This window comes from Gossypium raimondii, chromosome 6, assembly GCF_025698545.1.
Source record: "Gossypium raimondii isolate GPD5lz chromosome 6, ASM2569854v1, whole genome shotgun sequence".
In the NCBI taxonomy this organism is placed as follows: domain Eukaryota; kingdom Viridiplantae; phylum Streptophyta; class Magnoliopsida; order Malvales; family Malvaceae; genus Gossypium; species Gossypium raimondii.
The window spans coordinates 20,253,270-20,265,679 of record NC_068570.1 but is presented as its reverse complement, the minus strand read 5'-3'; the positions used below and the strand labels follow the sequence as shown (position 1 = coordinate 20,265,679).

Sequence of the window (12,410 nt, the reverse complement as noted above, 5' to 3'; positions counted from 1 at the left end):
ATGCTTCACTTGAAAAAAAAAAGAAGAAAAAGAAAAAGGAGAGGCCAAGGCGAAAACCCGCAAAGGGCGCCTTGAGACCAAAAGGGTTTTGAATTGAAAACCCAAAAAGAGGCAATTCAAATTTTGATCGAAGGTGGGGCATGCGGTAGTCTTTCTATGCCTGAATTAAGAATGAGGGGGGATGCTACGTCTTGGGGCATCGATAAAGTACTCTAGATCTCCTAAACACATGTTGAGCTCAAAATGGTCTTCAAGAAGTTCGTACAGAGAAGCTCAGGTTACGGTATCTGAGGCACCTATTTTTTCTCTCAGATATTTTATATTCCAGTAATGTTTGTTTTCTTTGATTAATCCATTCTTTTCAAATTTTGTTCTTAATAAATTTCAGTTTTGTCCATCATTATGATCTTTTTCAAGCATTTTGCATTGAAATAACGATTAATGGACTAATAATACTTTCATAAAAGGAGTTCTGCATATTACTCTGGAAGCTTCTAAATAGTACAAGAACCTGAAATAGGACTATTATTTAGAACTCACCAAACCTAAGGGTTGGAAATATTTGAGAAAGAAGAGTCTAAATTGTGATTATTTTTTCATATTTTCTGTCAAAAATATCAGTTGAACAAGAAGACAGGATATTGCGTCAGTGATAGAATCTTGATGAACAACGAGCAATAACAACCTAAACATTAAAAAGGGATCATTCTCATGACATTCTGCATTCATGCAAATATCATTCATACACATCCAATTAGGAGCATTTGATTCATTCTGATCATGACATCCTAATCATTTGGCACAAACATAGGCCTATGAAATGAATTTTACAGGTCATGTTATCTAGAGAATGGTGTAATAGATCAATGGAGTTACAAATCTCATACCCCTAAAGTTGCAGTGGGATAGATTGAAGTCATTATGGCGGATCTTATTTTCCTGAAGTTGTAGTGGAGCAGATTGAAGCCGCCAGCCTTATCTCCTAAAGTTGTAGCGGAGCAGACTGAGGACAACGATTCTTATTTCCCTAACGTTGTAGTGCAACAGATTAAAGCTACAAATTATGGCAGATCTTATCTTCCTGAAGTTACAGTGGAGCAGGTTGAAGCCACCAGCCTTATATCCCTGAAGTTGCAGCAGAGCAGACTGAAGACAACGAATCTTATTTCTCTGGCGTTGCAGAGGAACAGATTAAAGCTACAAATTATGGCGGATCTTATCTTCCTGAAGTTGCAGTGGAGCAGATTGAAGCCACCAGTCTTATCTCCCTAAAGTTTCAGTGGGTTAGGACAAGGCTATTTGAAGAAGAAGAGCACTAAGAAAGTCAAGATTCGACGGCATTGAGAAAAACTGGTCCTTCTTGAAAGTCTTTACTCCATTCTCGTTACACGACGATGAGCAAAGAGGCCCAAAATTACATATCAGGCCCAAAATCTCGAATTGCCCAAATCTTAAAACCTAAACCCAATAGGCCCAAACCCAACTGACCCAATAGTCAAACTAGGGTTTCAGAAAAGTTGAAACCCTAGCTAGCCTTCAACGCTGCAGTCGTCACTTCATCAGCATAAAAGACGCCCTCTACCCACCTGCTCCAGCGCTACCTGTAAAATGAAAAAGAACACGCAACAGCAACACAAAAAGGGGAAGCAGACAGTAATGAACAGCAGCAAAAGTTGTATTTTCAGCTATAAAATCCAGATCGAACCAATGTATTTTTTTTACGAACAAAAAAATTGGATCCACAGATTCAAATACAACAAGAAAATACACAAAAGAGAGAAGTTTGAAACCGGTTCAAATCTAAGGTGTTCCTTTTTCTATTTCTTTTATTTATTTTTATTTATTTTACATTTTAAAAAGTTATATTAAAAAAGAAGAAGTCAAACCTACCTAACCCTTCATATTTCACCACCATAGAGGGCCGAGGTTAGTCGTTTCCAATGAAAATGACTTTTTGTATGCTCGGGGGCTCAAAAAGCAAAAAAAACCTTTTTATTTTTCTAGACGCCGTGGACGACGGTGCCGTCGACGGCGACCGACGGCTGCCACGATGGTTCGATGACCAGGGTTTGGCTGGACATGGGGCTGAAGGGAAAACATGAGAGAGTTGAGAGAGTTTTGAATTTTTTTTTTAAAAAAGGAAGTGGCTAAAATGAGATTTTTTGGTTTATTTTTTGTATTCGTATACACCCCAATACGACGTCGTTTAGGGTAGTCTTCTGAAGCCTTGAAACGACGTCGTTTTACTCAAGACCCGGACCGACCCGACCCGCACAAGGAGGATCCACGTGTTTTTGATAATTGGGTTACTTACCCTTTCGGTCCTTCCGCCTTTTGGGTTGTTTTAATTTAGTCATATTTGCACTTTTTATATTTTATAAATTTCGCCCTAGAATTTTTTTTACTGTTTTCAATTTAGTGCCACGTCCTCTGAAGTGACGCGTGTCCCAAGAATTAGGATAATTTCATATTTAGCCCCTATGCACTTTTGCGCCTTATATTTTAGTCCTTATTTACTTATTTTGTCATGATTTTTACTTTTAATTTCATTTTTATTCTGATTTAGTCCTTGGTTGTTTAATTTTAACCCTTTATGTATTTTATATGTTGTATTTATTTATTATTTTATATTCTCTATATACATATTAAAATTTGTAAGGTTAATATTTTCTTTATAAATATTTGTTGATTCATGTTATTTTCGTCCCATTTACTCATTTATCTACTTATTTATTTGCTATTATATCTTTACCCTTTTATACTTTAAAATAGATTACTCATATTATTTCCTTCGTAATTTTTAATTCTGTTCTCATTATCCTATTGATCATTTTATCGTATTCAATATTTGATGCTGGGTTTATTTATTGTCATTGTCATGCTTCCTTTAAAAAAAAATCATATCTATCGTCATTATCATGTTTCTTTCTTTCTTAAATTTATTTATTTTGTTTATTATCATTATAATATGAATTATTATCATGATTGTATCATTATTATTGTAATATTCTTTCATTTATTTATCATATATCATTTAATATTCTACCCCCATACATTATGTTTAAACATAAGATAAATACTTATTGTTTTAAATTGTACGTGTTATTATTCAAAAAAAAGGAAAAATAAATTTTTAAAAAATAGGCAATGTTCCGTATTTGGAGCTTTGAGAAGTCGTACCCTAACTTATGGGGTTTTGATTTTTCTCGTTGAATCTAAATAACCGAATATCCTTCAAACATTAAAATACACGGGATTTAAACAAAAATTATGTGATGAGCGATTTTATTTCCGAGAATACAGGACGTCATGTCCTAACTTACGGAACATGACCTCTTCATTAACTCGAAATAAGAAAGCTCCTCATATACGTTTGGATTTAACTAAATGATTTTGAATAAATTTGTCATCATGCAAAAAAAAAAAAAGAGATTGTACTTTAAATTTCCTTCAATTTTTTCAAATTTCGACACTAAAAACATCAAGTAATCAACAAGATACCAATTTTGGGCGTTATGAGGGTGCTAATCCTTCCTCGTACGTAACCGACTCCCAAACCCACTTTCTAAATTTTTGTAGACCAAAAAAACATTGTTTTAATAAATCAAACTGTTTATTAAAAATAATCATTTTACGAGGTGACTTGATCACACCTCATAAAAAAAAATTGGTAGTGACTCCCTTTTTTTTGTTTTCACTTTAAAAATAAAATTCGACTCTTTTAAAAAAAAAAAATAGTTTTGACACCACTAATCCAATCCAATTATTTCAAGGCAATTAATTGCATTTAAAAGTAGATAAAAAAAATAATAGAAGCTCTTTATCCCTCTCAAGCTGCCTATGATTAGTTCTGGTCAAGCTTGTTATTATGATTACGTACTTACTCTTGCCAAGGAGATGGATGTTCATACATCCACCGAATTAATCTAGCTTATAAGGTAGTCCTAGGTTTATTTTTATATAATTTGAATGGTTTTCAATGCATACTTATTAAGTTAATTGAGTTCTAACTCAATTGATATTGGTATTGTTATTAGTGCAGAAAAATATAGGTTCGAATATATTAAAAAGCATTATTATAATTAATTTTAAACATTGCATAAAAAAAGATATCGATAAGAATTTATAATAAAATTAATGTTAAAAAAATATGTATTATAGCATGCATAACAAAAAAGGCTGTTATTTCGAGCTTTTAGGATTTTAGATCCTGATGTATCTATTGGACATACAATATATAAAAATATATACTCATCTATTAAGCTTCTCTCCTCTCTCTAATTTCTGCTCACCTAATACCTAATCCATGGAGATTATTCGTTGCTACCTTTTTAACTGTGTTTGTTTTCATTTTAACTTTTTATCTACTACAATAATCTTTTATATAGTAATGTTATCTAATAATAGAGCTAAAAAACAAAACAAAACTGGAGTTGGCCAATGGCAAGCTGGTAAAAGTTGATTACTTGAAATTTTTATGTTGGGTAAACTACATTAATGGTCACTTTTGTTTACCTTAGGTTACATTTTAATCACTTATGTTTGAAATGTTACGTTTTAGCCACTTACATTATCCTGTTGTAATATTTTAGTCACTGAGTCGTTAATTGCCGTTAACGGTGTAACAGTAAGCTAAAGTGACACGTTAAATCATCATTTCAAACAAAAAATTTAAGTTAAATTATACAATTAGTCTCCATATTTTTTCGTTTTGAGCAATTTGAAATTTTCTTTTAACATATCAAGAAGTCGAATTGACAGTGAAGAAAGAAGCATGGTATGGGTTTTGGTTATAGGCAATGATGGCTTTCAACTTCCTATTTCTTTCTTCACTGCCAATTCAACTTCCTGATATGTTAAAAGAAATGGAGAAGGTAGGAAAACAGAGGGAGAAACAGAAGAGACTGGAAAAAAAAAGAAAGAAAAGTTTAAAGAACATAAAAGAAAAAAATTAAACTACTCAAAATGAAAAAAAATATGGGGATCGATTATATAATTTTACCTAAAATTTTTGTTTGAAATGATTATTTAACGTGCCACATCAGCTTATCATTACACCGTTAACGGCAATTAACGGCTCAGTAACTAAAATGTTACAACACAATAACGTAAATGACTAAAATGTAACCTAAGATAAACAAAAGTGACCATGGGTGGAGTTTACCATTTTATGTTTTAGTTGGATTTTCATGTTGCGGAAATTATGTATGAATTATTTTTTGAGTAAGACTTAAACTATGAAATAGTATTTAAATTATACACATTTTTGTTAAGTTGATCCTTAAATTTTGTTTTTAGTTATAAGTGATACTTAAATTATGCTCCATTACTTAAATTACTTTAAAAATACTTTACTAATTATTTTTGACACATGACACTTTTAACTAATAAAATCCAAAAAATATTAAATATTATTTATTTAAGTTTTTTTTAATGAAAAACTTAAAATCTATTTGTTTCTATCTTATTTTCACACAAAAACTTCAATGAAAAAAATTGAAGAGCTCGTAGGAAAACAAAGCCAAACCTAATAACCGACAAAAAAAACCTTAGATTTCGAGGTGTTTTTTTTTTAAAACCAGATTCAAATTTCATGTAGTATTTATGTTAAAATAGCTATCTTCATTCTTTTAGATATTACCAATCAAAGTTATCTTAAAAGAAGTATAATAAAATAGTTTAAAATGTGCCACAAATTTCTTGAAAATTGAGAATTTAGTCTTTATATTTTTATTTTATAAAATTTAATCTCTCTATTTTAAAATTTTAAATTTCAGGTCTAACTATTAAACATTGTTAACTTTTATTTTTTGTTAAATTCGAGTTAATTACAAAGTCTTCTTTTAGTTACATGGCTATTAAGTGAATTTTTTATTTGAAAAATATTAAAGCAACGAATTTAACAAAAAATTAAAATTATTAATAATTGGACCTAAATTTTGAAATCTAAAAAATAGAGAGACTAAATTCTATTAAAATTTAAGTATATAGACTAAATTCTTAATTTTCGAAAAGTATAGGGACTTGTTGCATATCTTAACCATAAAAATAATATAGGGAGTAAAAGTAGAAGTAACCATATATATCAGCAATAAAACGCCGTCGTGAAACGTTATTGCTTTTTTTTAAATAAAATAATGTGACCGTTAATTTAAAAATATAGAGAAAAGGACAGCGAGTACAAATGCATATACCCCACTCTCATCACTCTCTTTGCCTCAGCTCCGCGCTGCTCTGCTGCACTATTTGCCTTTGTCTTCTCGTTTTCTCGCTGTCCTATCCTTGGCAGTATCCCACTCTCAATATTTCTAATCCCCAAACGAAATATCTAAAGATAATAGCCGAAAGAACCACCGCGAACGGCGCAGCATTGGGTTTATTTGGCTGTCGGAGCCGGTGGTTGCTAACTGGGCCAATTGTTTCTGCTAAAAATGGGGTGTGCCCAGTCCAGAATAGAGAACGAAGAATCGGTGGTTCGATGCAAGGACCGGAAGAACTTGATGAAAGATGCGGTCGTAACTCGAAACGCCTTCGCCGCCGGTCACTCTGGGTACGCCATTTCGTTGAAGAACACCGGCGCTGCCTTGAGTGACTACGGTCATGGGGAAGCTGAAGAGCCCCTCGAAGAACAACCACGTGGGATTCCTCCACTTGACTCCACTCCTCCTCCGCCTCCTCCGCCTCCTATGATGGACAACCTTCCTCCACCTCCTCCGCTTCCTAACTTCTCCCCTAGCCCCGTCGCTCCCATCAAACGCGCCCTCAGCATGCCAGAAATGCCCATCAAGAGTCGCAAGGAGTTCGATTCTTCTCTCGCTATTGAAGAAGAAGAAGAAGAAAATCATTTAGAAAAAGAGGTGCTTGAAAAAAATCATAATGAAGGTCTCAGGAAAGACTCACGAGGGCCTAATGGGGAAGATATGACGGCGTCGACATTGGAGAACAACAATGTGACCCACCACCCGCCGCCGATGCCGGAAGCTAAACACATGGCTTGGGATTACTTCTTTATGGTCGACAATAACATGCCGGGTCCGAGCTTGGATTTGGACAACAATGACAACGAGACCGAGGGTAGAAATGCTGAACCTTTCGCTAACAATGTGGGTGGTGTGGGGTTTAATAGCCATGGCGGAGCCGATAGTGAGATTGAGCCCAAGACTCCGGAGAGGCCGGAGAAGGTGGCGGTGGAGGATGATGTGAAGGGGAAACAACAGGTACAGATGGAGCATTCGAAAACGGCTCCGGCAGATTTCAGGCGAATGGTGAAGACCGTTTCTAGTGTGAATTTGATGCTGGTTTTGAATGAGATTGATGACCATTTCTTGAAATGCTCAGAGAGTGCTCAAGAGGTTTCTAAGATGCTGGAGGCTACCAGGTTGCATTATCATTCCAATTTTGCTGATAATCGAGGTAACCTGCTTGCTTTTCTAAGTTGCCTAATATGTTTTGATTGTGAGAGTTTAGGTTTTCCCTGTTTCCTGTTCTGCACCTAGTTGAATTTCATAAATTTAGGTTTTCACTGCAATTTTATGTGAACGACTGTTTGGATCTGGGGGAAATTTTTCTTTTTTGTATTTTTAAATGATTTAATGGACTTTTTGTGTAAAGTGGTGTCTTTGCATTTAGATCTTGTTGTGCTTTACCTTTATGTTTTAATCTGGCCTTGACCTTACATCTTTATACTTTATTCTTTACCACAAAACAAAGCTGCTATTTTTTATCGAGTAAAATGGAATAGTTGAAATGATCTAAAAGTTATTAATTTTTTGTGCAGATCTTGTCCTGCAATTTGTAGTTGCAATTAGAAAGAGAATTGCTTTATCTTTAATGTAATGATCTCACTGATCGTAGGACATATTGATCATTCCGCGAGGGTAATGCGTGTCATTACATGGAATAGTTCTTTCAGAGGTATGACAAACATTGAAGACAGGAAGGATGAGTTTGATTCTGAAGAGCACGAGTCTCACGCCACTGTCCTGGATAAGTTGCTAGCATGGGAAAAGAAACTTTATGATGAAGTAAAGGTACATTTTAAGACTCTGGGTTATCTGTTTCTCTCTTCACTTTTTTTATTCTTTTTTTATGGTCAGCTGCTTTTCATGGCGATCCATGTTGATAGGCATGTTGTTAAGCTTGTTCTTTAAACTTGTTCTGAATGTTATGAAAATTTGGTCCCGATTGTAGCAAGGAGAGCTGATGAAGCTCGAGTATAAAAGGAAGGTAGCTTGGTTAAACAAGCAGAAGAAACGTGGCGCTACTGCTGAATCATTGGAGAAAACAAAGGCGGCTGTAAGTCATTTGCATACAAGGTACATAGTTGACATGCAGTCCATGGATTCAACAGTGTCGGAAGTCAATCGATTACGTGATGAGCAGTTATATCCGAAACTTGTTATGCTTGTTGATGGGTATGTTTTCCTATGAAAATATCTAGAAAACTGTATATTGGTTCTAATATTGCTGTAATTGGCATCTTTACTTCATAAGCTTATCCAGGACTGTTTGTGTTGCCTGTTCAGATTAAGAGGCCAACTCATTGCCAATGGCTTGAATTGAATTTAATCATGACCATAAATTTTGACATCTAATTTGCAGGATGGCTAACATGTGGGCAAGCATGTGCATACATCATGATAGGCAACTCAAGGTTGTTGAAAAGCTTAAGTCTCTTGACGTTGCCCTCAGTTCCAAAGAAACAACAAAGCAGCACCACGACTGGACCATCCAACTTCATAACGTTGTCCAAGAGTGGCATTCGCAATTTAATAAGCTTGTGACTAATCAAAAGCAATACATCCTAGCTCTCAACAACTGGTTAAAGTTGAATCTCATCCCTATCGAAAGCAGCTTGAAAGAGAAAATCTCATCTCCTCCACGAGCGCAGAATCCTCCCATCCAAGCACTCCTTCACGCATGGCACGATTGTCTTGAAAAGCTTCCTGACGAGGTTGCCAAATCCGCTATCTCTTCATTCGCTGCAGTGATAAAAACAATAATCATCCATCAAGACGAAGAGATGAAGCTAAAAGAAAAATGCGAGGAAACTAGGAAGGAATTCTTGCGCAAGAGCCAGGCATTCGAGGAATGGTATCACAAGTACAAGCAACGAAGATCTGCTTTGGATGAAATAGATGCAGGTGAAGACGCAAATGCAAAGGATCCTGTCTCCGAGAGGCAGCTTGTGGTCGAGAGCTTGAAAAAGAGGTTGGAAGAGGAAGCCGAAGCTCACAAAAAACACTGCATTCAAGTGCGAGAGAAATCTATTGGAAGTCTTAAAATCCGGTTGCCTGAGATATTCCGCGCATTGTCGGACTATTCTCACGCCTGCTCTGAAGCTTATGAAAAGTTAAGGAGTGTCACTCAGTCACAAAAAACAAATGGTGCCCCGTCATAACATACCTCACCACCTCTTGTTGGCAATTTCCTATTAACTTATAGTATCTTTTAGTGAACTGCAGCTTTTAGGGTAAACAGTACCTCTTAGCAATGCAATATAGCAATCTATTATTTATGTCCTTATAATTTGAATTCAAAGTTGCATGAAAATTTGTCACTGGACCATCAGCAGCTTTGATATTCATTACTCATGAATGTTAGGTGAAGTGGTCTACATGATTTTACTAATTTTGGGTCTGGCTTTAACATCCATTTAATGATTGTTTTTTTGGGGGATAATTTGGTAAATAATGGGATTACTTTTTACAGTCCAATATATCAAGTTGCAAGGACCGCATTAACTACGATGGCGACTTTATAGTTGATCATCAAACTTTAATCCAATTACTAGGAAACTAGATTTACCATAGTGTTTTTGCCATTACTAGCTTGTCAAAGGAAACATTCTTTCGGCTGCTGAACTTTTTGACTCTTAAAAGCAGCTAAACAACCTTAATTTTTTTTAATATTTTCTATTCACCGTCTTTAAAATCACAGTTATTTCATTTATAGGTATACCCATAGTATGTCAATTTTATCTTATTTAATTGATACTTAAATTTTTTTTTATACTTAATTGGTATTTGAACTTATATTTCGTTACTCAAGTTGGTACTTTCCTACTAATACCATTAGTTTATGTAGATGCAATATCGATGGCCAATTCTATGATGATATATGGTAGTTTCTCAATACGATATGGGATGGATATAAATTAAAAATTTTAAAATATATAAATTAATTTTAAAAGTAAAATTTTTGAATAAGTTCAAGTATCAACTAAGTATTTTTGGACAAATTCAAGTTTATGAGGCAAATTATATGTTAATTTTTAAAAGTTAATGTTGTTAACAAATTGAGACAATGTATAACATGAAAACAAATTCAGATGTAAATAGGAACTAAAGATACTTTAAAATAAATTCAAGTTCAAGATATTTTTAGATAAATTCAAGTTGTAAACTACATATTAATCATTTATATAAAATCTCTTTTTTTCTTACCTTTTCTTTATTTTTTTTCTTTTAATTTTATTTCCAATTAAAATTAATAAAAAGCTTTACAAGACTTTGTAACGTTTTAACTATTTTATATATTTTATTGGATTTTTATTTTATAAAATTTTAAAATATATTTCTGTTTGATTTGTATATAAAATTATTTAATATTTCAAGAAGAGTCGGATAAAAATTAGAAAGGAATTGAGATGGGATGAATGTAATAATTTTTTTATTGAATAAAATCAAAACAAGAAGTATAAAAAATCGGGTGAAGACTAAAAATGGAGCAAAAAGTCGTCCCGTTCCATTTATTCACTTCTCTCTTGTTGCATTCGATTAAATCGAAAAAAAAAACTGTCCGGTCCCGTCTCTTGCCAACCGTAAAACCTGCTAGTTGTCGAGGAGAAAACTTCAGCAGAATGTTATTTAACCCAGGATAATATGTTTGAGAAGCATGTTTGAATGTGTCTCGGTTCTGGTTCTTCCTGCTGATCAGTTGACAGTGTTGTTGTTGGTAAATAAAATTACCTTCAATTTATGATCTCAATGCAAATCACTCAAAATAAGACCAAAAAAAAAACATTATGAATGTTTTTTCTGTTTAAAGGTGTAAAAGATCTCAAATTTTAAAAAAAAATTAAGTTTGTGTTTTTTTACTTAATTAAGATACTTAAACTTTTAAAATATATTAAAAAATTTTAATTTAAAGAAAAGGACAATTAACCCTTTTTTTTTGGCACTCAATAGTCAATTAGATACTTGAATAGATAAAATGTATAAAAACTACTCTTTGACTGTTAAAGCTAATTAGTCCTAATTTTTTTTAATTAAAGTCACGTGTCACAACCACGGCATGACATGAGGCAAAAAATTATAAAAAAATAAAAATCAATCAAAGTTATACAAATTATTATTTTTTTATAAAAATTATAAAATGTATCATAAAGTTCCTTTAACCATTAAATTTAACCGTTTACTGCTAAAGTTAACAACCTCCATTTTTTTCCACTTAAAGCCATCACGTGTCACAACACAAAGTGACGTGATGAAAAATGATAAAAATAAAAATCAATAAAAGTTTAAAAGTCTTTTTAATATATTTTAAAATTTTAATTATTCAATTAAATACAAAAAATTATCTTTTTTTTGAAAAAAAATTCAAAAACTTTTTAAACGTTGAAGCCATGTTTTTTCAACTTTATTTACAAGAATATGGAAAATGCTTTTCCAGAGGCCCCTTCACCGCCTTTTCCATAATTTTCACTATTATTTTACTAGTGGAAGACAGCATGATCAAAAGCCAAGAGAATCTTTGCAGTATTTAGAGTTGGTTCTCTTTATAATTTGTAGATAATAGTAGGGTGAGTATTTGATCGAATTGAATCGAAAATTTTTAAGTTAATCGAGTTTTTGTATCTCATTTTATCATCCTAACTTTATTTGAAGTTTTCTCGAATCAAGTCGAGTGAGATGGAATTCGAATCGAATCAAATATATTTATTCGAGTTAAATTTTAAAAAATAATTTTGGGTCCTTGTAACCACTGTCACCCATCGTAATAAAATTTGTCCACCTTAATCAAATTTTTTATTAACTTTCATCACCTCATAATTTATTTATTAATTTTTTATATACTGGTTAGTTTCTTTGCTTTCTTAGTTGTTTCAATTATCTTCAGATTCTTGTCACTATTTATTTTGGAATTAAAAATATATTAAATGTAAAAATATGATTTTTTAATAAAAGTTATTTTAAAAATAAAATGTGAAATTGATACCAATATAAAATTTTAACAAGAATATTTTATGGCATAATTAATAATTTAATTTTAATATAAATATTCAATATGACTAAACAATTCAATAATATAAATAACATAAAATGTGAAATTTAATTTAATAATATAAATGTAGATATAAATAAAATTATTACTATTTATGTTTAGTGATTTTTTTTGGATAATTTTGA

At 32.6% G+C, this 12,410-nt stretch overlaps 1 protein-coding gene across 1 annotated transcript; it reads left to right on the top strand.

Annotated features, from left to right (window-relative positions):
• The first annotated feature begins 6,196 nt into the window (after positions 1–6,196).
• Positions 6,197–9,528, top strand: LOC105773411 (protein ALTERED PHOSPHATE STARVATION RESPONSE 1). Its single transcript, XM_012595284.2, has 4 exons — positions 6,197–7,413; positions 7,855–8,030; positions 8,191–8,414; positions 8,602–9,528. Exons 1-4 carry the CDS (start codon positions 6,432–6,434, stop codon positions 9,398–9,400), a joined length of 2,181 nt encoding a protein of 726 aa, XP_012450738.1. The 5' UTR covers positions 6,197–6,431; the 3' UTR covers positions 9,401–9,528.
• Positions 9,529–12,410: the final 2,882 nt, after the last annotated feature.